The following is a 24,756-nucleotide window of genomic DNA, read 5'->3' as shown; positions in this document are numbered from 1 at the left end:
TATTGTAATGTTTTGAACATACATTTCACTATTTGATGAAATCGTAACATTACAATTCTAACGTTACTAGTTTACCTGTCTTACTAATAAATAATTGAAATATTACTTGTATTAAAAGTAAATACTTTGGTGTATCTTTTCCAGTTGATATTTAATTAAGAAATACTTAATTTTACATTGCCGTATATTTCTTTAATTTCCTCGTAAATGTTTAAGGAATTGTTGAGAAATAGTGATTTAATCATGATGTTAAGTGCGTGATACAATATTTTATTTTAACTTACCGATATATGTACTGTACAATTAAAAGTTCTATAACAGATCTGAGTAAAGACAATTTTCGAAAAGTCTTGTTTCTTGTAAAACTTTTAGGATTGCGGCATGATTTAGCCTTATTGAATCTCACGTCACAAAAGATTTTCAATGTAAAAATTTTCCCTAATTTTTGCTAGAGATTTTTTAATTTCTACCTTCCAAAGAAAATTAAAAGATATTATAACCATAGTCTCCTACGAGTAATAAAAATATATTGTTATTTTGTTGCATAAAATTTCATCAATTGTTATTTGATCTTTTAAGTTTTTAATTAATAGTCACAAAATAATTAGAGAATACAATCGAATATTTCAAGGAATCCCTTACTTCACTCGTTCACTCACATTATATTGCGGGCAGTGGAATGGAGTGTGCTTTCGATTCAATTTTGTTCGGCCGTGATGAATAGTTTAAAAAAATCACTTCTGCGTTTGTTTCCTTCATTTGGCATTGACAGAGATTGGTGAAAGGGTAATTTATAAAGATATTCTTTGGAATTCCAGAATGGGTGGGGCATTATTTCTTTCTTTACTCATTACTATTTATTAATAATAGTTCTTAATTTCGCGCGTTTGATAATTGTACTTTATGTACATTATAGATCATACATTTTATTACACAATTCTGCAGTAACTTCTAATTTGAGGCAGAGAAATGGGTCTTAATAACTGTAAAGGTAGGAAAATATCGGTAATATCAAACTAACCTTTTTATTTTGTTTTCCTGTTAAATGCATGAGGTTTTCATTGTTATTTCTAAACTATGTCACCCTTTTCTGTTGGATGTTCTCGACTTTTAAGGATATTATCTGGTTTGCACATTTCAAAATGTACGATTTTCTAATATTTCATGAACCACGCACTTGAGGGTAGCCTAGTCTTCTTTTAAATAGTTTTGTGTTGCATTGGCACGTATTAACGCTATTAAATTTTAAAATAAACAAGGTATATTGTAGCCCAGTTATGTTTTATACAATCAGCCTTGTAGTTTCACAATTAAATTATGTTCGTATGACCTCTTTTCAATTGCTTAATTAGTGTTTTTAATGAATTCTAATGAATATTGTATATATGAATAAGTTCTGTTTTATTTTTATTTAACTGACACCCTCTTTAAAATGAATTGAAACTTTCTTTTTTATCCTCAGCATATAATTTCGAGAAAATAATTTGAAATTTTATTTAGAAATAGATAGCAAAATTTGCGTCATGTAATTGAATTATACTGTAAATAATTCAATTTTTGATGAACAGCATAACCATTTTTTTTTTCTAGATCGGGTTGTTACAAATGGGTCTACTGATGCATTCGTTGAAGATATAGTTTGTCAAGAATCCGAAATAGCTGAAAATGGGTAAGTATTACTCAGGCTCTTAGAGCAAATAATTTATCATTAGCTCTTACAGCTTATTTTAGATCATTTTTTAAAGGATGAAAGTTTGTGATCTTGGTACTGACGGTGGAAAAGTACTTCTAATCAAACAAAATGGTGTGATTAATGCAATTGGAACCAAGTGCTCACATTATGGAGCGCCCTTATCAAGTGGTGCGTTGGGTAATGGCAGAATTAGATGTCCCTGGCACGGTGCTTGTTTCAACATTAAAACAGGTGGTTATGATTGATTAATAAAGCTGTATTAAAATTGCACTTTTTGAATTTTGTTAATGATAATATGCTGAAATTATTTAGGCGATATTGAAGACTTTCCAGGACTAGATAGCATTCCATGTTACCAAGTAGAAATTGAATCAGGAGGTGGGGTTAAGGTTCGCGCAAAGAAAAGTGATTTGAAAAGTAATAAGATATTGAAATGTATGAGTGCTAGAGATCCAAACAATAACACTACTTTCATCATTGTTGGAGGAGGTTAGTTTTTGATAAGTAAGGTAGAGAGAGGTTGCATAATTCTTGGTTGGGAGAAGTAGGCAAGCGACTTTCCAAGAGGTCTTGTCTCTTCTGCTTTGACCATTATTTATTCATTATTATTTATTATTCATTATTTAACTGAACATTATTTACCTTGATTCTCAAACATTCACACAGGTGCTGTAGAGGTAGTTAATGTGTACAAACTTTGGTAAGCGCAAAACACCTCTAGAGAAAGCCTTTGTTCAAATAACTTGAGTAAGCACAGAGACCGTGTAGTAATGAAGATGATTCATCAAGTAAATAAGTTCTCAGAAGAACTATTTACGTACACGTAATCCTTCCGAAGTGCTCACCATTATTGAGTTAAATACATATTTCATAGCCACTCCCATTCATTATATCGAAGTAGAAACTAAGTCCTCGCCTATGAAATTACGTTTAGAATAACTTAGAACTCTAATTTTCTTAGATTTCGCATTTTGAGGGGAATTTTCATGTTTGTTGAAGTTATCAACACATTCACTTTAATTTCCAAAGTTTAGCGAAATGTCTAGTAGAGATAGAAACTTGCACAAAGAATTGTAATTTGTAATATGCTTTCAATTCTGATTAAAGGTACAAAACTTCTACTTAAGAAATAATTGTTCACGAAATGAATAGCAGCTTGCAAGTTTTTATAAGCTAATTATTTTTAAACTATTCCTTTGATACTAGGTGTTTGAACGCCTCTCTTTAGTAATTTTGTGTAAATTTAGTATTGTTGCCCCTTATGCTTATTTACTGTCATTCTCTTGAACCATGATGTTTTCCAATACAGGTACACCTATAATTTAGAAGTATCCTTGATCTCGGTTCTTGCCACAATATCTTATAGAATCTTGTCCACATTTAGAAGCCTAAATTTTATTTTTTGAATTTTTTTAGAGGTTTATTTATTGAACAACTTTTGACTTGAAATACTTGATAAAGCTGTTTGTTTTCATTTTCGAGGCGCCTTGGTAGCCGAGCGGTTAGAGGCGAGACCTGTAAAGCTAATATGTATTGTGGTACTGGGTTCGATTCCCGGTCTTAGGTTTTGGATTTTATTTAATGGTTAATAAAAGAAATTTACAGTAAAGTATGTTTGCTAGTCGCCTCCATCCACGACACCTAATTGTGTATGTAGTTGGACGTAAAGCCCGCCTGAAAAAATAGGCAATTATTTTACTTTTCGTTTTCGACAAGGTTTTCTTAATTTGAAAAAGTAATTGTTTTATTAACTATTATTATTGCTGCTCAATCTATCCTGGCAGTGATTGCATTTGTAACTATTTTTAATTTTTTTGTATTTTGAAAATTAATTTTTGGGCTTCTTACCTAAAAGTGTATGCTTAGTGCAGTAAATAAATAGAACGGACGTATAAATGGAAATAAATGACAACGGACAGAAGTGAAAATCAAAATTCTTTACATAAACTTGACTTATTTTAATTTTAATATATTGAATACAGTGAACATTTTTTCTCTAACATTAAGACTTATTACAGGTCCTGCTGGGCAAATTTGTGCTGAAACATTAAGGCAAGAAGGATTTACTGGACGTCTTATTCTTATCTCAGCTGATGCATACCCGCCTTACGATAGAATAAAACTGAGCAAACAGTTGGACTACACCATTGATCAAATTAAGCTTCGCCCGGAAACATTTTACAAGGTTTGGTTCTGCCTGAAAAACACATTGTAGTAAAAAAAAGTGCTGCCCCCCAACATTTGTATAAATTATAGATCTTGAAAGTTTGATTTATTATAATTTCCAAATATTTGTTGCCTTTTTTAAAGGTTTTATTCTTGAATCACACATCCGTGCCGAATGTTTGAAAAACATGTAAAAACTATCTTTCACAACCAGTAATTAAAAAAGAAAATTTAAAAATGAAATATTTAAATATTATTTTTATAAAAATAATAAATAAAAAAAATGTAATAATCCATTGTTTTTTAAATCCAAACAAATAATACGTTCTAAGCCAATAAAACCTCTTACTTGTCATGAATAAAGATGAAAAAGGTCTTTTAAGTTAAGAACATGTTTTTCGATTTTTGTTGTAGGAACATGACATTGAATTAATGCTTTCAACAAAAGCTGTGAGCCTTGATGCGAAACAAAAACTTCTAATTTTAAATAACAAACTTAAATTGAATTACTCATCAATATTTATTGCAACGGGATCCGAGTAAGTATCCTATATCAAGCAAGTTTGGTTAATTCTTATGAGTATGTGTACTAAGAATTCATTATTTCACTTTTCTTTCATAGTGGTAAAGTTATTTATTTATTTTTATTTTTTTTAATTGACAGGCCCCGAAAACTAACTGTACCAGGAAGCGATTTAAAGAACGTATTTGCTCTTAGGACTCTCTCTGATGCCGAAGAAATTAATAAAGTATTAACCCCTTCATCGCAGGTTGTAATTATAGGAACTTCTTTCATTGGTAAGTCTTTTGCTTAGGGTTTTAATTATATCGTTCCATTAAGGATTGTACTCGTGATATTTGAAAGATGATTTAATAAAAATGTTAAATGTGCATGAATTGAATTTCGTTGGAACGTTTGTTTCGAATCAGAACTGCTTGTCGTGTAATTTACATAAATTGGTGATATTTTAAGTGAAGCCTTTCCTCAGGTTCCTTTACTTTGATTTTTCTTTTTTTTTCTTTCTTTATGTTTGATTGGCAAGATGTCAAGGTAATAACAAAAGAAGGATTACGCATTCATTTCTCCCTGAGGTCACCAATATAGATTGCAAAAAATTAAAACGGTTTACATAAAATTTATTTTTGGGCTTAACGAATTTTGTGCTAAGTGAAGCATAAACAGCGAATTAGCATGCATTGCAGTTAGTTAAAAAATCATATACTGGTATATTTCGGTAGTATATGTTCCTTAGAAAATTTGGTACCATGTATGTCTCAGCAACATTTTAACTGCAGTAAATTATTTTATAAAGATTTATCCTGCCAAACTTAGCGGAAGTCGATATAAAATATTTACTAAGTAATTATTATTATATGTTTTATCTTGCATGTTTCATCTTTAAAGAATGTGCATTAACTTTGTAACTCTGCTTTATAAATTTCTTTAAAGTAAAGTTATTGCCATACATTATAAATCCAGGTAATGTGGAACCGGGGAACTGTTAGAAAATTTAACTACCAAGAGAGGTACAAAAGTAGGCGTTAGGTATAAAAATGTTGAATACCCCTTGAATAGATCAATTTTAACTTTTGACAAGTTCTGCTTTTTTATACGTGTGAGGCTTGTTCAGAAGCGATCAAATATTTATTCCTATAACTGAAGCTGTAAGTAAGTGGGACAAATAAGTATGGAAGGACGGAAGATAATATTTAAATAACCATTAACCACTAACTTTTTTGGAACTTTTCTACTATATTTGGCCGAAATTATTAGCTGAAAAGAAGAAAAAAGTGTGAAATATTGTTACTATCTGAATTTTAATCTATAGTCATTAAATAAATCTTTATAATCAACTTTTTAATTCTGTTTTATACAAGAATATTTTATGTAAAAGTATTTCATTCTGCTTTTTGAACTTTTTGCTTTGATTAGAGTCTTAACGCTAGGAGGAATTACAAGCCAGTGGAAAATAGGTTTAGCTAATTTAAAATGAAAATTTATTAATAAATATTAAGTCATATAAAAATTATTAGGGTTTATGCAATGGAAGCAGTAATTGTAAGCAGAAGGGTTTAGCGTGTTGGATCCCTGTACGAAGATCCTGGGTTGGAATTGTTCTCCTGGTGGCGGCTACTGTACTACCGTACTCGATGTAAAAAAGCCCTGGGCGCCAATGAGCTCAGATTTTGACGCGCCTTAAATTAAAAAAAAAATAAATAGCATAATTGATGTAGAAACGTTTTTAAATGTACAGAAAAACTAAAATGAAAAAGTACATAACGAATTATTTTATATACATTATTTTTTTATTTTACTAGGTATGGAAGTTGCAGCATATTGCATAAAAAAATGCAATCAAGGATCGGTGACAGTAATAGGTCGTAGTTCAGTACCATTTGCAGAATCATTAGGTACTGTAGTTGGAGAACGAATAGCTAGACTTTTCACGGAAAAAGGTGTGAAACTGCGCACAGGTGTTACTATTGATCATTTGGAAGGTGATGAAACCAGTGTGAATGCGGCTGTGCTATCAGATGGGACATTACTACCTGCAAACGTTGTAATTGTTGGATTGGGGACTACATTTGCTTCTGATTTCCTAAATGATTCCGGCATAGCTATAAATGACAATGGTTCCGTTCCCGTCAACAAGGTAAGTCAACAAATCAAATAAGATTTAATTAAGATTAATGGGAGAAGTAATAAAATTAAGAACGTTGAATATAAAGAAGTAAAATACTTCTATCTTAAACACATAACAAATTCAAAACATGGTGATATCAACAATTTTGTTATAGTTATCTAAGTTTACGTTAACCAAAAAGTAGTAATAAAATAAAGAGTCATTGTACTGCATGTTCTCATTTAAATGAATGAAATAATTATTTTAAGAAAACCATAATTATGAGTAAATGACTTTTCACTAATCTTATGCGATATATTAATCCAGTTTTTGGAAACTAATTGTCCTGGCATTTTTGCCGGCGGTGATATTGCGGAAGCTCCTGTATTTGCCGCTGGAGATATGAAAAAAAGCATTGGTCATTGGGGTTTAGCACATTACCATGGGAAGATAGCAGCCCTCAACATGATGTCAGTTACAACTCCACTGAAGACGGTTCCATTCTTTTGGACAATGCTATTTGGAATTTCCTTCAGATATGCTGGTAAATATTGTATTATAAAGATTTCCATTAAAAAACAGATTTGCTACATTTTATATTCAAATTGTACAAAAATAGAATAGTTTTTTTGGAGGGGTCCTAATTATATGGCAATAAATTTTCTTATTTCCTAGAAGATTTTAGCCAATGTTATTTAAATTAGTATTCTTCTAACTTTTTGTTCTATTTCAAACGTTTCTTTGTAGAACTTCTGTTATTACGCGTCCACCATTACTTCGACAGTCTACCAGTTAACTTGGAATTCTCAAGAAGAATTGTGTAACAGTGAATAAAACGTAAGAAGCTATTAGAAATTCACGTACGAATATGTTTAAATTATTTAGGATCTGGCTCGAGTCCTGCTGGTAGCATTTTTAATTTCTCTGGTCAGGAGTCTTCTACAATTCACTTTTAAAGGCAGGCAGAAGTTGGTTAGAAAAATAATGGATATTAATGTAGTAAATACAGTTTATGATCGTTCCCTGGTTTGCGATTTTATAAAATATGAAAAAAATTGAAGTGAAGTTTGTTTGCTTCCACCTTTGTAATCTTTCAAGACAGCTGTTTTGTAGTTCCCCCTTAGATCTCGCCCGAAAAACACTTTCTTAACTCATTCAGTTAATGACTATTTTTCTCTTTAATCAAAACTGTAAGTTTATGAAGCTACCTTCTCAGATTAAACGTGGACCTGCCATCTTAAATCATTGAATTGTATTTATTTCTAATGGAACTTTTTTTTTCTTGTTTTCAGGATATGCTCCTTCATACAACGATACGATTGTTGCCGGTGATGTAGAGAGCTTGAAATTTGCATGTTATTATTGCAAAGATGATCAAATCCTTGCAGTTACTACTGTAGGGGTAGATCCTTTGGCAGCACAATATGCTGAATTAACTTATAATGGAGTTACCCTCTACAAAAAAGATATATCTGATAATCCACTTTCATTGTCAATGATTAAAATTTAATATCATGTTTGAATTGAGGTATAATGGTGCTCTTTTTTTTACGGTGAAACACTCTTAGTTGTAAATGTTATCTTCACAATGGCTTCCGTAATAAGTACATAGTCTTCTGAAGAAAACTAGTTGTTACATCACTCACTCCAGTATTATGATTATATGTGATTAATTTATATAAAGTTATTAAAATAATTAATTTATATAAAGTAATTTAAGTTAAATGCACCGGTAATTTTATAATATTTTTACACTTTCTTGTATATTCAAAATGATATTTGCTGAAGTAGTTTCATTACCCGTCCTAAAATTTGTTTAATCTGAAAATTAATTAGGCTAGTAATATGTTGGTTTATCAATTGTAACTTTCACCAAATTTGTTGTTTGCTCCCATAAATTTGTAGCGAGTATGAGCTATAGTTAGATTTCTTAGTCAATATTCACTTTTAAACAAATTTAACTGAAAGAAAAAAGCACATTCAAGAAAGTCCGATTTTTTTATCTAATTTCTGCGAAAAGGAATAATTTACGATATCTATGAAAGTGAAGGTAAAATTTTAAAGTCTATAAAAAGCAAGCCGCTTTCGTACGAGGACAAACTCATAAACCACTTAGCAGTTCTTTATATTGTAATTTGTTGTCATAGAACGGCAAGTTTTGAGTTGTGCTCTTGTTACATGGGATCAATTTTTTTATATGTTTCCAGTAAAACCTTTTAAATATTTACGGTGCGGCTAAGAATCGAGCTATTATGGTAAGAATCAGATTATATTTCACAGTTACTTAGAAATAAGTACTCATTTTAAGTACGGACTGGAAACAAAGATGTATATTCCCCTTTCTCTAAAGAAAAATATTTATTTGGTTAAAGAAAGGTGTTTTTGGTAAAAAACGAATCGTGTATGAGAAATTTTACCAGAAGTATGGTAAGTGTTTTTATGTGTGTGTCGCCGTGATGGCTGATTTGTGAATTCGACAATACTATTTTTGGCCTTGCAATAAAGTGCTAATTGTGCTGTTACCTATTTGTTACTTACTGAAAAACTTTCGGAGATATATATATATATATATATATATATTTATTAAATTATTATTCTACAAAAAGTAAAGTTGTTTTTATTTTGTTTACTTTAAAGTTCCTAATAACTTGTCATAACATTAGTTACCCCGAATGTGAGAAGCAATTGTTTTTGTATTTAATAATTTTTAAAATGGGATGCGCCTTAAATTTGATCCCCGAATTTCTGTCATTACTTATTACATTTAAATATTTTTTATAATAAATATATTGGATATTGTAATTTGTTGTAATAGAACGGCAAGTTTTGTGTTGCGCTCTTGTTATATGGGATCAATTTATTTATATTTTTCCAGTAAAACCTTTCAATAATTTTCGGTGCGACGAAAAATCGAGCTATTAGGGTAAGAATCATGCAAATAAAAAGTAAAGCGAGTGTATTTTGTCTTGAGAAATCAGACCAACTCGAGACAAAACTTGCGCTACTACTTTTTGGAGTTACCACACCTTCCTGGCAAGCCATCCTCGCGGCTACTGGCGCTTCTGGCGGCAGGTAAGGGATGAAGAAAGAAAACAACTATAGAACTAAGGGCTGGACTGAAGAAGCATTCATGGAATTTTTTATTAAGAGAGGTACGATTTCTTTATCAGAAGAAAATTTAAGATCATTGTGTAGGTATTAGGTTGTAACGAAGTGAAGAGGTTGGGAGATTCTTGAAGAATTTCGAATTGTAAAGAATGGATGGTTTTGGAATTGGATCCTTATTTCAGTCGCTATTCAGCTTTATATGTTCAAGACGGTCGTTCAATTTTTGTATAAATCAGCAGTTTGCTCGCTAGTGAGAGCTTGGAACGACTGTCTGAAATCAATGTGCATCATGTTCAGCTCCAGTCGTTTTATCCTTAAGCGAGATTCCTCTTGAGTTTTTTGTTTAAGTATTTGACGATATCGGTAACCGGGATGGTATTTTTTGTAGTGTAAGAGTGACATCTCTTATTACTATTGTTTAAAAAACCTGGAGATATAAGGCGTTTGTGAGTATTAATATATTAATAACCAGTAGAGATTTTTATAGAAAAATCAATGGTAATATTTACTTCTCAAATTGTTAATTGCTTAATATAGTTGAATATATTTTAGCTACTTTGGTGAGAAAATTTTTGATTTATTTGTTGTATTATCAATTCTATATTAACTTGAGTTAGCTTAAAATAAATTTGGATGAGTTTTAAGGTGCCCTTGTTAATTAAAATTACCTAATTTATATTATTATCAATTCTATGATTGATTATCTTAGAATTTCTTTTCTTTTCTTTTGTAATACCCATTTTAAATATTTGCTTGTATCTAATCATTCTTATTTAAAACTAAGATGCCTAAACAAAAAATTGATTAATTTCTGTTATATCTTTAATTCTCTTCTGTTATTATGATCTTGCAGATTTTCGATTTTTATGTAGGAAGATCCAGTTCTTCGTAGTCTTAATAAAATCCTTGGGGTACCGTGCAAAATAGTTTCCGAATAACTTCCTCAGTCACTCAATATATATTGCTGATATGCTGATAATGGCAAACGCTGCATTCATGTTCATTGATTAATTGGTTTGCAGCGTCCAATTTTCCACAAAAATTATGAATAAGTGCAGGTGGATCTGAGACTTTGTGTTTGGAAAGGCAGAGAGTAGATTTTCGGTAGACAGAGATAGAGCTTTAGGCCAGTAAACCAAGTTAACAGAATCTCCTGTACCTCGTGTAAAGTGTTCGTGTTATTCAGTCAACAAAGTCACCAAGTTCCTTAAGGAGTTTTTCGTCACAGGTTAAAGAAGGGAAATGGGTGATATTAGATAACCCTAATAATTTATGTTGGTTTTTTAGTACCGTTAGCCTAGTAGACATATCATGTTCCTAGCTTCTGTGATTGATGATCTGTTTCCAATTACTAAGGATACTCGATTGCAGATGATTAAATATACCTTTTTTCACATGTGCTTCATTGTTAACTTTAAGGCCGCTTATTCTGTTTAAAATAATGTTACCTAGGTGAATATTGAATTTAAAAATTTAAAAAATCAAGAGATTTTTCTAGCTTTGGATATTGAAAATGTTACTTTAGATTTAGTGATTTTTTTTTTTTAATTACAATTTTTTCACATGTTCTACTGGCTATATTTGGTGTTTTCTCTTTCGTTATTATCTTTATTAATAGCATTTATTTGGCATTACTGTGAAATTGATTTTCAAGGAACCAGTTATCCTGACGTTTTTAGAATTTTTACTTGCAACGATAGAGGTAATGTGATTTGACCTTAAACCTAGTAATAGGACCCTTTCTTCCCTGTTCCATAGCTGTTTTTTTACTCTTTCAAAAATTTATGCAATTCAGCATTGAATTTTTGTGAATAGAATAATGGCAGTTTAGCAACAGAGAATGTATTTTATGTTAATGGTTTAGGTTAACTAAATCTGAAAAAATAACTGGATAAGCCACTTTTAGAAGTGTTAAAAATTTTCTTGTACTACATATTGGTGCGGTAAGCTGTTTTTTTTGGCATTTTGCCCCTACTTCCTAAACAGTTAATGACAAAAGTTTACTAAAACAAAACTTTCCTTAAGCAAAGTGGAAGAAATGAATTAAACAGTGGTATCTTCAAGGAGCCAGTTTAACTCTACACTTAAGTTAAAGGTAAGGGCCAATATTACTTCACCTAGTCTTGTCCATAAAAAACTTCCATTAATTAAGAAGGGAATAGTGGCATATACATAAAATACTACTGATCGTACCAATATAAAATAGACGAAATTTTTGGACCCCAATAACAGTTTTTGAACGATGTTTAGTGTAATTTTTTAAAGCTAATCTAAATATCTAAAATTGATTTCTAGCTGAAGATGATCTCCAAGAATCTGGTGCCTCTGAAAATGGCCGTGAACTGGAAATTGATTTTTCCCAGCCTAGAGCAATAGAACAACAGCCAGTTGAAAGTAAAGAATCTGTTTTGTCTGAAAATTGGGTGGATGTGGAAGGTGATTTATCCCAGCACGGGGTAAAAGTACAACCGCAAGTTGTTTGTCAAGAATCTGATATTTCTGAAAACGAGTACGAACTGCTCATTGATTCAAGCTGAGATTTTTGACGGGTTAACGATCAAAATATGATCTCTGCTTATTAATAAACATTTATTTACTTCCAGGATGAGAGTTTTTGATATTGGTATTAACTGTGAGAAAATTCTAATAATAAAACAGAAAGGGACCATTTATGCGATTGGACACAACTGCACACATTTAGGGGCACCTCTTGAAAAAGGAGCTTTAGGCATTGGGAGAGTTAGATGCCCTTGGCATGGAGCTTGTTTTAATATCAAAACAGGTAATCACTATATATTTATTTATTTTATTTAATCTACTTTGTACTCTTCTATGCTTATTTCTTACATTTTACAGGCGATATTGAAGATTTTCCAGGGTTAGATAGCGTTCCATCTTATCAAGTAGAAGTTGATTCCGATGGAGGTGTAAGAGTTCATGCAGGGGAAAGTGATTTGGCTAATAAAAAAAGAACAAAAATTATGAGTAAAAGAGATTCACATAATGATGAAACTTTCGTTATTATTGGAGGAGGTTTATAACTGATATACTATTAAAAAACTAATGTTTAAAACTATTAATTAAAATAATAATTTTCAGGAATTTGTTAATGAAGACAGGTACTTGGCTAAGTATAAAGATCAAAATGGAAGATTCTTTGTATGATCAAAAAAAAATCTTTATTTAAATTCCCCTTGAGTTTCTGCGAACTGTTCTATTTTGACTCACAATATACAGGGTGTCCCAAGCTATATGGATAACGACTTTTTCTCGGAAACTAAGATAGCTAGAAAAAACTATAAAATACGTGTTCCCTTAGTTTTTTGTTAGGAATCCAAATTTACTTTGTAAATTTTTTTCGGTGCTTCCAGAAGCGAGATACAGGCATCAACTTCATTTTTTCAAATGGGAAGGTGCGGTTTTTATTTCAGCAATAGATTCCTCTATTTTTTTAAAGAAAAATTTACTTGAACGGTTTTTTTCTGTGAGCGATATTTTAGAAGTTATGAATGAAAACATGATTCTTATAATAAACGTCAAAATGATAATATTTTAACGTTTTTTGATTAAATAAGAAGAAAAGTAATATTTTATTATAAATTTTACTCCTTATTAATATTACAGATCATGCTCGAAATGGCCTCCACCATTAGAGATGCACTTTCCTGCCAATTGCCCCTTACTGCCAAAGAAATAGTTTCTGCTTTAACCGAGTTACAGGTATCTATTATTCTCTGGTTTAGTCTACAGATGCAATCCCGACTTGATTCTGATACACCTAGATTTAGAAATGCTTTTAGATAAGCAGAAATAAGGAAAGAAAGAAAAAAGTTACGAATAATCACCTTGTTTTTCAGGTATCCCCAAAGGAAATAGTCCATAGGTGTCAAATCCGGTGAATGAGGTGGCCACTGAATCGCCCCCCGTGTCGATATAACAAGCCTATCAAATTTCCTATCGAGATATCTCTTTACATGCCTGATGGTACCTATTATCATTTTGACGTTTATTATAAGAATCATGTTTTCATTCATAACTTCTAAAATATCGCTCACAGAAAAAAACCGTTCAAGTAAATTTTTCTTTAAAAAAATAGAGGAATCTATTGCTGAAATAAAAACCGCACCTTCCCATTTGAAAAAATGAAGTTGATGCCTGTATCTCGCTTCGGGAAGCACCGAAAAAAATTTACAAAGTAAATTTGGATTCCTAACAAAAAACTAAGGGAACACGTAATTTTTAGTTTTTTTCTAGCTATCTTAGTTTCCGAGAAAAAGTCGTTATCCATATATGTAGCTTGGGACACCCTGTATTTGTTTCTGCCACTAGCCGAATAAGCAATTATGGAAATAAAATGGGCCAAATTAACTGTAGTACTTACAGTCAACTTTTTACATTGGCCCTTTCTTGAGCTCGCTTTTGCTATCATGAAATCCTCGTGACTTTTTATCTTTCTCCATATTTTATAGCCAATGCTTTGTGAGCATTTGTTTGTTAATCCGAGAAAGATGAATGTTATTGAATACCCTTGTCTTCGATCGCCTTTCGAATTATTTTTTTAAATTATTTTCTGATCCTTTTTTTCAAAAATTAAATCAGCAGCATTTAAAGACTGTGAATTAAAGAGGAGCGGATGAGATTGGCTGCGCCATGGGCAGCATCGTCCGGGTGGTCTGCTCTGTAAGTAGTGTATGAAAATGCATACATCAATCAACATGATAGTTTTGTTTTGAAAATTAATAACAATGTGTAAAAAATTGAACGTTAACTTAAGTGAAAAGGTAAGAATTTCTATTTTTAAAAGTAAATTTGGAATTTCTGTGTGCTCTAGGTCCTGCTGGACAAGTTTGTGCTGAAACCTTGAGACAAGAAGGATTCACAGGGCGTCTAATACTGATATCTGAAGATCAGTTTCCTCCTTATGATAGAACAAAGCTGAGCAAATATTTTATTCCCATAGATGAACTAAAGCTACGACCTGAAGAATTTTACGAGGTTTCTTTTAAATCAAAGTGTTACATATGTTAAGTATAAAAACTGTCCGGTAGGATATTGTTTAAGAACTGTTGCACAAAAACTGCCCAAAAGAGCTTAATCTTGAAAAACTTTCGAGTTTTACAATTTTTAATCAAATAAAGATTCATGAAAAATTGTTTAAAGGCTAATGTTGAAGTTAATAGAAGGCCTTGTAGTAATGATAGAGATCAGTTCAGAAGGGCAAAGAAGATTAGAAATCAGTTTAAACAAAATACATGAGTTTTTTGTGGTTGTTTCTATCTGGCTATGATGAATTGTTTGGTATTTGCTGATTTGTACACCTTTTGTCGCTTAATCATCCTTCATACTTATCTTTTTAAATACAGTTTTTGTTAAGGAGATTCATGAAATTAAGCATCGAACTGAAAATTTTAAGACTTGATGTACTCAAAATTTAAATAAATTGAATACATCTAATTGTTGTTATAACATTTAGAGTTCGTATAATTAGCAGAATTTTATTATAAATTAGATGGGTCATTCTTAAATAAGTTCACGTCTGTGTTCTAGAAAAATTGAGATCTAATTCCGTGTAATCTGCCATTTACCAGTAAAATATTAACTTTAAAAAATCGGAATTACATTCTCTGGAAGTTTTCTGTTAAGAGATTCCGCAAGAGTTCTGTGTCACAGTACAGTCACCTAATTATCAACAATATTTATTTCTTTAAAAATTTAATATTTTTCTCTTTAAAATAAGGAAAAAAGAGAAATTCATATCACAATTGAATTAGGTAAATACGACACTTTGAATATTCTAATTAATATTCAAATGATAAAATCTCTGATTCGTAATTTTTGGAACCTTAACTAACTTACTACAGGAAGGATGTTCGGCATTGGCCAGAGAAAGCCTTCATTAAATAATAAAATATAAAACTTTATTTATAAGATAACTTCCTCTGGCCATTGCCAAACACCCTTCCTGCTTTAAAAATCTGTTCTCAGACTTAGCTTTTATATAATTAAAATATAAACTTAAAGGATTTATACCCCTAATGATAAATCTGCTCCGTTTTGAAAATTTTAAACAAGTCAAAAAAGTAAATTTATTTTTTGTTTCAGAAACATGATATTGAGCTCTTACTTTCGACTAAGGTTGTCGGCATTTATTCTGGAGAAAAACGTCTTACTTTAGATACCGGAGAAACATTAAATTATTCTTCGTTATTCATTGCAACAGGAACTAGGTAAGTAACGTTTAAAAATGTAAATACATTTGAATCCCAGGAGAATAAAAATATGAGCACTTTATATATCTTTGTTCGATTAGCCCCAGAAAATTAAGTGTTCCAGGATGTGAGTTAGAAAACATATTTACTCTCAGAAGTTTTTCTGATGCCAAATTGATTAATAACGTTTTAACCCCCGCGACAAAAGTTGTAATTTTGGGAAGTTCTTTTCTCGGTAAGTCTTTTTATTTACTGAAGATTCAAAGAGTTTTAATTTAATTCCAATTTCTCATATATGTATCTAATATCTATATTATATTTTATTTATTTGTTTAAAATTACAATATAAAAGTTTTTTTACCATTTAGTGTGATTTACGTTTGAACATTGAAATATTAATTGGAAGGAAATTTTTGCGGGTTTCGAATTTACACATCAAAATTGTGTTACATAACTGACACTCGTTCAATTTAACCGAAACAATCACTTTTTGCACCACTCAGCTTTGTAAATCATTACTCTCATTAAATCTCATTACTGTAAAAATAACGTTTCCAGGAACCAAAAATTTCGACGAATATCGTTTTGGTTTGGTCCTTATTAGTGAAGGTTATTCAAGTAAGAAAGATACCCATTAATTAAAAGATAATAATCCGTTGGTCAAAGGTTCGGGACATCTGGTTAGTACGGAAGATCTTCGATTTCCAATTCATTCATTTTATGACTGACATTGAAACGAAAGAAGAGCATTGTCTCACAATAGGGTTGGATTTGCTCCGGGTTCGACTCTTCAGGGAAACAGTCTTCATACGTGTTGGCGTAGACTTTCGATCTAACCTTCATAGAAATGAATTTATCGTCATTAATGACCCCTTCAGTTAACCAGTGTGGGCTGTTAGCATAATTTTCGGTACATTTCGTCGATTTTTTTGCAGTTTATCTGCTCTAATGATTTCTCTGTTTTTTTTAAAACATATAGGGAATAGTACCAATCCCATGACTTTACGAGTCTTGCCCTCAGAGGTGTTTAGGAATCATCCTTGCCAAACCAGTATCCAGTACGTTTCCTAATATCATACTTGTTCCACGTTTCGTCACAAGTACGACTGGAATCAAAAAGTGTTGTTTTTTGCAAAAATCCTCGTTATCAACAAACCTATAATAAATATGATCATTTCATTTAACGATCGGCATTTCTTGAAGCACCACTTTTCGAGTTTCTCCCTCTACACAATGTGTTTTAAACTTTTGACAACTGCACTGTGAATAAAGTATATTTAACGATTCCGTGTGGTTCTCCGAACCGTTTGAGTCAATTTCTATGATGGTGTTTTAAGCATCATCTTCGGTTACTGAAGTGCAAGTCCATCTTCAAGGACTAAATGTCGAGACCAAAATTTTACGTTGATGTTTTTACATCAGATATCTTTTGATAGCATTAATTTCTATAATGTAAAAGATTTTTTTGTTTTTGTTTTGAAAGGTGCGCAACATCAAAGGTCCTTTGCACCTGAACTACTCGTATATCGGAGTAGACACTTCACTATACAGCCTAATCTACACCAATCTAGTCGAAACTAACCTATTGATGCCTCTAACGCGTCTTTCCTGTAAAAGATAGGAAGGTAAACTCCAAAAGTGAATGTTGGTTGAAAGCCACTGAATCTAAACTCATTTTTTCTTTATTTTTTAGGAATGGAATTAGCTACATATTGCATAAGAATATGTAATGAAGGTTCGGTGTCAGTAATTTCACGGAGTTCTACCCCCTTTTCCAATTCATTAGGTGAAATTGTTGGCGGAAGAATAGCTCAGATGTTCACAGAAAAAGGTGTGAAATTATTTGTGAATGTAACTATAGTGAATTTAGAAGGTGACGAGACTTCTGTAAAAACGGCTGTTCTATCGGATGGGACATCAATTCCAGCCGATGTTGTAATCGTTGCAATAGGAATCACATTTGATTCAGACTTCCTTAATGATTCTGGCATTGCTTTAAATGAGAATGGATCCATTCCGGTTGACAAGGTACTGCCATTGTTTTAAACTGCAATTTTAATTTTAACTTAAGATCATATTATATAGCATTAACGAGGATTTAACTTTGATAATTTTGAATTTGATAAAAATGGCTTTACCAAATGTGCTAATTCACTGAAATATTTTTCAAGTTTTCGAATTTTTGTCGAAAATCGCTCTAAAAAATGTTTTTTTGAATGTTTGAAGTTTTTAGTTCAAACTTTTTTCTGAGAAAGTTATTTTAGCAGGGAGAGGGTTTCTTCTTTCTTTTTAAACTGCAAAAAATATGTGAAGTATTATAATTTCTTGAAACTTGGAACACATATTGTACTATTATAAGTTTTTTTCGGTGTACCTTTTTCAGGGTATTCTAACTTTGATTGTATCAGACGTGCCGAGCATGTTTGTTTCTATTTATATTGTTTTATACAAACGTTTTATACGTAAAATATTTCAGTTATACACAGGAAAATAATTCTAACAGATTTACTTATATGTATATAATGATAACTAAGTCAGTTATGATCCTAGTTTTTAAAAACCAATTGCCCTGAGATTTTCGCTGGTGGGGATATTGTAGAAGCGCCTGTGTTCGATGCTGATGGCAAGCTAGTAGTAAATTCTGGTCATTGGGGATTAGCACATTACCATGGCAAGATTGCAGCTCTAAACATGATGTCAGTAGTTACTCCTCTTAATACTGTTCCATTCTATTGGACAACGATGTTTGGAACACATTTCAGATACGTTGGTAAGTGTTACAGTATTTATTTATTTAAAACGTATTTAATGTGACTTTCAGTGAACTATGCAATTTTGAATATTATTGTTAGAAAGAAAGGAGTATAATTAATATTTATAAATGGAAGAAAATATCGTTTACAATTAATTATCTGAGAGTTGCTGCTACTTCGTTTTTAGTCCATTCGGCATGGTAGTGTAGAAATCATCTCTTTTTTTAAACTTTCCATCTTATTGCTCACTAAATTGGTGTGCCAGAAACATTAGAGGTGATGGTAAACAATTGTAATCTACCTGGGTAAAACAGGACCGAATAGATGGATGTCCTGATTACTATCTTTAAGAAGAAGCAGGCTTTGAAGGATAATTTTAGTTCATTTGCCCTCTTACTCTGTGTTAACAACTTACAAAAAAAAAAAAATCTTATATAAGATGTTTTTGCGATGTATATGATCTGATTCGTTTGGAATTTTAAAAAAAAATTGTTTTATTCAATATTTTAATTACAGATTTTATTGCAGGTTACCCTATTTCTTATGATGATACGGTTATTGGCGGAGATATTGAGGATTTGAAATTTGCTTGTTATTACTGCAAAAATGATCAAGTAGTAGCTGTTACTACTGTAGGAGTGGATCCTTTAGCTGCGCAATATGCTGAATTTATTTATAATGGAAATACACTCTACAAGAAAGATGTCACTGAGAATCCTCTTTCTTGGCCAACGAACATAGTTTAAATTTTATGTAACATTTAATTACAAAAATGGTTCAATTTTTTTTTTTCGTTTAAGTAGGAAAATTCAATTTATAAAGCAACCTGAATAATAGTTTTTTAATTTATTTTTTAAACATAAGATTTCAATATAGGCTTCTAAGAAAATCACATATAATGACTAAAATCTACTAGATGTTAGTTACATTTGCATTTTTACATAGAATATTATAGTTAAAAATATACAAGGTTTAATAAATAAATTAGTCTACACTCGTGAACCAGCTTCAAATTCCCAATTTTCATTTACTTTCAAATGAGAGAGTTCATCTTCAAGTGTTCTGTGTTTAGAAAATTTTTCTTTAGCAGCTATTAGAAATTTATTCCGCCATTTTTCTTGTTTCTTTAGTGCTTTTGCGTGCCCAGATGATTGTTCCTGAGAAAACAAATTCATAATTAATAAGGTGCTGTTACTATTAACATTTCTGTTACATTTAAATTAATGAAGATTTTCTGTAGTATTCATGTAGCGGATACTACAGATCTGATTGTTGTGGGAATGAATTTTAAACATGCCTTTAAAGCTTGCTAAATTTGGAAAAGAGATCTATTAGAATTGAGAACAACGCGATGGTTCTAAACGTAAATGCAGGAATTCTAATAGATACTCAATTTACAATGACAGAAACAACAAAGGGCTGAGCCCTTCCCCCTGAACAGTTATGGGCTTAGCTAATTTATCGTTAGCTGAAATTGTTATTTCACTTATTTTACCACTAATTTCCATATTACATAACTTAAATCAATATATTGTGATCAATGGTATACAACACTCTTTTCATGTCAACGAATATTCCAAAAACCGCATGTCTTGGAAGTTTTTAACGAACAATAAAAACTGGACGCCCAGCGGTCTCTCCTGAACCATCCTCTATCTGTTCCTCAGGGATCAGACCGGCATTTTCAGCTGATGGTTTATAATTGTAGTGAAAATTTTAAGGAAGCAGCTAAAAACTAAAATATCCTTATAATTGTCATTTAAACTTATATCTCCTTTTTAAAAATACATTTTAAGTTTAATATTAATTCAAACGATACGCTCACACTGTTCTCCAAACTCTGTTATATAAATTTAAACTTAAATAAATCCAATTGTTAGGTATAAATTGAAATCATCTACATACAATCAAGCTTTACTGCGTTTACATTTGTTCATACTTGCAAATAATTCTTTGTAATGTTCTAATCTATTTGGTGAATATAACTGAAAAAAGAATAGCCATTATGTAAATTTTTAAGATAAAATTCTTCCCAGTCTTTTAAAGAAATAGAACAGTCAACTCTACTTTTTAATTGGAAATTTTTAAGAGTTTTCCTTTAGTCTAATAAAGAGCGATCGACCAAGGGTAAGATGTTATTCAACGTTCCAGCAGCTCTGGGCTTTCTTATGTTGTGTTGGTCAAGATGAGGGTCGGCGAAGGACGAGATTATGTGATTTCACAAAGAATCTTAGTTTGGACTCTGGTCACCTTAACGGAAACCACATGGTTCTCGACTTTAAAGTTGAAGAGTAGTTACATCTAGATACAATTAGAGAAGCGTGAGAAACGGGCAATGGATTTTGGCAGTTCAATGTGAGAACTAAGAATTCTACAATACCCAGCTACTATCGGGTGAGGTGAGGAGAACGTTGAAAGGGTCTAGGGACATCTCAAATGGGCGCTAAAGTGCCAAAAAAAATTTGATCTAATCAAGAAACTATCCTATCTTGGCTTAGCCAAGAGCAAGTAGCAAATTCATTAATGTCACAACAGTCGTATTAGATGTTTTATAGTAAGAGAGGATGGTGAAGAAAAAGTCCTTGAATACTTCTTTAAAAACCTCTCTAAAGTTGAAAAAAGTATAACTTAAATGAGTGTCAAATCAGTTGCCTCGAATCTGCGTTTGATTCATACCACGCCAGTTCTGCTTACCAAAATCGCAACTGGACACTCACTATTCTCACGGCTTCACTTTTAAGAGAGCCAAATCTCATCTATTTGGAATTTGAATAAATAAGTTGAGGTCGTTTCGACCCCAATGCGTCTTAATCATTTGCTCAACCGAGAGATACAATTATGTTAAATAGATAGGCGCTTTCAAAAAACCAAAACAAAAACTTAAAATTATAAACTCTTAGTTTATCAAAAGTGTTTCTATAATAGAAGCCTTAAATTTTAAATTTAGATTTTTAGGAGAGTGGTTGTGGGTATAAGCTAGATTATTTCTGTTTCATACATCAATAACGTCTGAAAACAATATTAACTTTAATCGATTTCCAGCCTTTAGATTTTATACTGCTATATTTATCATCTTTAGAGTAATTACATTAAAAACGTCTATAATCCATCTCCGTTCATCAACCAATCTTAGATCTAAAACCCGCCAGAAAAAAAAATGGTTTATTTTTTTGTACCAATTACTCTTTTGTTTGTGTACCCTGCAGGGAATGTACTACATAATGCCCACAAACTATTAAATTCTACGAATTGTTATTTTTCCATTTTCTTCTCCATTTAACTACGGTGTTATCGCAGTTCAGATCCCACATCTATGCAGGAAGATTTTGGAGTCAAAAATTAAGAGGAAGTTGAGTTTCCAATGTATTTAATAAGAAAGGTTGTTCTCTTTGGGCACTTACTTTACTATTTGAAGTACTTTATCTGGAAACCCATTAATTATTGCTTAGATTCTTCCACAACTTCATTTCAAATATATTACAAATGTACATCATTTTGGAGAATGGTCCAGACACAGGGTTAAGACAATGAAAAAAGTTGTTTCAGTTCAAGATAATCTAATGTTCAATGTAATGGTCATGAAATTAGTTAATAATAGAAAAACTAAGCTTATGGTAAAAAATGCAAGAGGCCAAGTGAATGTGAACTTTGCTGCACATTCATTTAATTCTGGATAATTGGTTTAAAAGATGTTTGTGCGATGGATTTCGCGCTAGCTAGCTGTCAGAGAGCCTTAATTAGACGATTAAATGACATGTCCACCTGTTTAGTTAATGACGTGGTGATGTTTTTAGTTAGTAGGCTGATATATTGCGGTATTGTATGTTGCCAGAAATGCACATTTCTATCACTCGTTTTGTCGCCTTTAAAAGAGGCATTTATGTTTATTTTTGTTCACGATGTACTCTGAAGAGGTTTCAGGTTAAATCCTATGTTGAAGGTAGGACTGAGTTGCTATAAATATATGAATTTTTCTAGTTAAAGGAAGTAGGCTAGCTATTTAATCAGTGCGAAAATTACAAATATATTGATATGGTAATTTTAAAATACATTAAATAAGGCCTGTGGTTTAGAAATTACAACTATCTCAAGCTATGTTAATATTTAATTAACAAATGGAGTTATAAAATCATTCATTCCAGTTCACTACCCTTCAAAGTAGTATTTATACATTCTAACAGAAACAAACTCTGATATGAGGCACATGAGTAGTTGTTGTCATATGTCTATCAAGCCAAATCTTTGTTATTTATATTACGGTTGTTGCAACAGGTTCAAGCTTAGGGAGGAAAAGAACAAAAAAAAAAAGCTTACCAGTGAAAGATAAGGGTATCTTAAATAAAGCATGTTAGCTTCTTCACGTTCATAATCTTTCTTCAAAGTTTCAACAGCTTTTTGAGTAACTCTTTTCACCAAACGATCCTTCCTAATTTTAAAAAGAAATGGATTAATAATTTGAAACAACCTTACTTGTTTGAATAAACAGTATCATACCCTCGAAATATATGTCCATTTGGAAGTTTAAATAAACAGAGTCTTAATGTTAGATGCATTACAAAATTTTGCGAAAGGAGATTAACTGTATTTCCACTATGTGCACTTGGGCACTCGCTAATTAGTAAACCTGTAGATGGAAGGTTACAGAATGGAAGAAACGAGCGATACTGAAGAAGAGAGGGATTTGCTTTCGCGAACGAGACAGATTAGATTAAATAGTGCTGTTAAAAAAAACATATAGTTATACTTCCATATAGCCCAAGTGTTGCAAAGAAAGGAATAACAGATATTTAATGAATATTTTATTTCTAATGGTATGTCTTTTTGAAATTCACAAAATTAACTTTTGCTATTCTATTTTATATAAGATCTTATTCGGTGCTGCATTATCTATTAATAATTAAAACATCTTAAAAACCAATGTCCAGCTTTTAAAATAAGGAATGAAGAAAAAAAATTCTTTGCCAACAGTATTACTGATAGTTAAGAAAAATAATTCACAAGTTTGATTGCAGTAATAAAAGTTTAAGCCGCAGATTATAGGCAATGGCAAAATCATTTTTAATTTTCGCTTCAAATATAATTAGTAGAGTGGTTAATTACATCGGTACGGTTTCTTTTCTAGTACTGTATGCGAACAGTAAACACTAAACAGATAGGCCGACTAAATTAGGTGTCAGATTACACTTATTGTATAATGACAGTAAAGTCACTATCCAACCTGAAAATTTATTGTGGGTCTCTGAGTGTCAGTGTTCGTTCAAATCTCTGTACATACATGTACAATGGGTCAGCGTGAAATATGTTCTCTACAGGCTCTGCTTATAGAGGGTTTTAGTAACAGTGCTTTCAGGCTAATGAAGGGATGCCAAGATTAATGAACCGACGTAAAATTTAGTTTTTACTGTGCTATATACGTATATATATATATATATATAATTTTTCTTTTTTTGCAGAACTGATAGCAATGGAGAGTAAAAAAAGCGTTCTGTTTATATGCCTGGGAAACATTTGTCGTTCTCCTATTGCGGAGGCAGTTTTTTTAACCCTTATCAATAAAAGAGGAGTTGCTGAAAAATGGCTTGTGGATAGCGCTGCTTTGGGCCCGTGGCATGTGGGTAATTACCCAGATCCGCGAGCTTTGGCTGTTCTCAAAGATAAAAATATCAAATATTCTCATACTGTCAGGCAAATAAAGAAAGATGACTTCAGGAACTTTGATTACATATTTGGCATGGATGAAGAAAACATGGCATCGTTAAAGAAGATGGCTCCTAAAGATTCCAAAGCTACTACTGCACTGCTTGGTACTTATGATCCAGAGGGCGAAAAAATAATCGAAGACCCGTACTATGATAGTGGAAGTCAAGGATTTTATAAGTGCTATGATCAGTGTATTAGATCATGTGAAGGATTTTTAAACTCTGTTGATTAATTAAACTAATAAGTGGAAACAATGTAATTTTTATTTTTTATAGACACCATAACAGAATATTCTAGGTATGTGAAAGTTGGAACACGTTTTTTGTAATTACAATAATCTAATAATGTTGTTACTAATCCTTCAATTTACTCTCACTTGACATTCCTTGTTTATGCCAATTATAAGGGTATATGAGCGAGCACTTATAATAATTTTTCAACTGTAACATTAATTCTAAGTGAAAGAATTTTTCTTGAATTCTTTAAATTCGATATTAAAGGGA

The 24,756-nt window shown here is 31.5% G+C and overlaps 4 protein-coding genes across 10 annotated transcripts; 3 read left to right on the top strand and 1 right to left on the bottom strand.

Moving 5' to 3' along the window:
- The first annotated feature begins 650 nt into the window (after positions 1–650).
- Positions 651–9,014, top strand: LOC141456696 (apoptosis-inducing factor 3-like). Of its 5 annotated transcripts, XM_074132919.1 has the most exons (11): positions 652–823; positions 917–991; positions 1,591–1,669; positions 1,746–1,924; positions 2,006–2,182; positions 3,712–3,878; positions 4,274–4,398; positions 4,524–4,657; positions 6,179–6,513; positions 6,811–7,027; positions 7,776–9,014. In XM_074132919.1, exons 2-11 carry the CDS (start codon positions 970–972, stop codon positions 7,991–7,993), a joined length of 1,653 nt encoding a protein of 550 aa, XP_073989020.1. In that variant the 5' UTR covers positions 652–823; positions 917–969; the 3' UTR covers positions 7,994–9,014. The 5 variants fall into 5 exon arrangements, with proteins under 5 accessions (XP_073989039.1, XP_073989020.1, XP_073989030.1 ...); XM_074132938.1 differs by lacking the exon at positions 917–991 and having other exon boundaries at positions 651–786; XM_074132929.1 differs by lacking the exon at positions 917–991.
- A 1,996-nt stretch (positions 9,015–11,010) lies between these two features.
- LOC141456668 (apoptosis-inducing factor 3-like) lies at positions 11,011–19,573 on the top strand. Of its 2 annotated transcripts, none has more exons than XM_074132835.1 (10): positions 11,011–11,293; positions 11,887–12,100; positions 12,195–12,373; positions 12,448–12,624; positions 14,423–14,586; positions 15,694–15,818; positions 15,902–16,035; positions 17,494–17,828; positions 18,351–18,570; positions 19,082–19,573. In XM_074132835.1, the coding sequence occupies exons 1-10, from the start codon at positions 11,155–11,157 to the stop codon at positions 19,297–19,299; spliced, it is 1,905 nt and encodes a 634-aa protein (XP_073988936.1). In that variant the 5' UTR covers positions 11,011–11,154; the 3' UTR covers positions 19,300–19,573. The 2 variants fall into 2 exon arrangements, with proteins under 2 accessions (XP_073988936.1, XP_073988945.1); XM_074132844.1 differs by lacking the exon at positions 11,011–11,293 and adding an exon at positions 11,616–11,686.
- Positions 19,385–23,183, bottom strand: LOC141456804 (large ribosomal subunit protein mL63). Its single transcript, XM_074133096.1, has 3 exons — positions 23,048–23,183; positions 22,868–22,979; positions 19,385–19,710 (listed from the first exon to the last, which is right to left on the bottom strand). The coding sequence occupies exons 1-3, from the start codon at positions 23,104–23,106 to the stop codon at positions 19,543–19,545; spliced, it is 339 nt and encodes a 112-aa protein (XP_073989197.1). The 5' UTR covers positions 23,107–23,183; the 3' UTR covers positions 19,385–19,542.
- LOC141456795 (low molecular weight phosphotyrosine protein phosphatase 1-like) lies at positions 22,355–24,610 on the top strand. 2 transcript variants are annotated; one of them, XM_074133081.1, is made up of 2 exons: positions 22,355–22,493; positions 24,007–24,610. In XM_074133081.1, the coding sequence occupies exons 1-2, from the start codon at positions 22,376–22,378 to the stop codon at positions 24,483–24,485; spliced, it is 597 nt and encodes a 198-aa protein (XP_073989182.1). In that variant the 5' UTR covers positions 22,355–22,375; the 3' UTR covers positions 24,486–24,610. The 2 variants fall into 2 exon arrangements, with proteins under 2 accessions (XP_073989182.1, XP_073989192.1); XM_074133091.1 differs by lacking the exon at positions 22,355–22,493 and adding an exon at positions 23,223–23,364.
- The last annotated feature ends 146 nt before the right edge of the window (positions 24,611–24,756 follow it).

Source organism: Rhodnius prolixus, unplaced genomic scaffold (assembly GCF_049639745.1).
Source record: "Rhodnius prolixus isolate KJV_2025 unplaced genomic scaffold, Rpr scaffold_1, whole genome shotgun sequence".
NCBI classification, from domain to species: domain Eukaryota; kingdom Metazoa; phylum Arthropoda; class Insecta; order Hemiptera; family Reduviidae; genus Rhodnius; species Rhodnius prolixus.
Note: the sequence above shows the minus strand (reverse complement) of the source record. Positions and strands in the feature narration are given on the sequence as shown.

Excerpts from the sequence above, each read along its gene's own strand:
- LOC141456696 (XM_074132903.1), top strand. The coding sequence starts at position 1,078 with ATGTCACCCTTTTCTGTTGGATGTTCTCGACTTTTAAGGATATTATCT. Across the intron at positions 1,145-1,590 it reads TGGTTTGCACATTTCAAAAT|ATCGGGTTGTTACAAATGGG; the intron begins GTACGATTTTCT and ends TTTTTTTTCTAG. Across the intron at positions 7,028-7,775 it reads AATTTCCTTCAGATATGCTG|GATATGCTCCTTCATACAAC; the intron begins GTAAATATTGTA and ends TCTTGTTTTCAG.
- LOC141456668 (XM_074132835.1), top strand. The coding sequence starts at position 11,155 with ATGTTCTACTGGCTATATTTGGTGTTTTCTCTTTCGTTATTATCTTTA. Across the intron at positions 12,101-12,194 it reads TCTGATATTTCTGAAAACGA|GATGAGAGTTTTTGATATTG; the intron begins GTACGAACTGCT and ends ATTTACTTCCAG. Across the intron at positions 16,036-17,493 it reads TTTGGGAAGTTCTTTTCTCG|GAATGGAATTAGCTACATAT; the intron begins GTAAGTCTTTTT and ends TTTATTTTTTAG.
- LOC141456795 (XM_074133081.1), top strand. The coding sequence starts at position 22,376 with ATGTTGCCAGAAATGCACATTTCTATCACTCGTTTTGTCGCCTTTAAA. Across the intron at positions 22,494-24,006 it reads GGTTAAATCCTATGTTGAAG|AACTGATAGCAATGGAGAGT; the intron begins GTAGGACTGAGT and ends CTTTTTTTGCAG.
- LOC141456804 (XM_074133096.1), bottom strand. The coding sequence starts at position 23,106 with ATGCATCTAACATTAAGACTCTGTTTATTTAAACTTCCAAATGGACAT. Across the intron at positions 22,980-23,047 it reads AATGGACATATATTTCGAGG|GAAGGATCGTTTGGTGAAAA; the intron begins GTATGATACTGT and ends TTTTAAAATTAG. Across the intron at positions 19,711-22,867 it reads GATACCCTTATCTTTCACTG|GAACAATCATCTGGGCACGC; the intron begins GTAAGCTTTTTT and ends TTGTTTTCTCAG.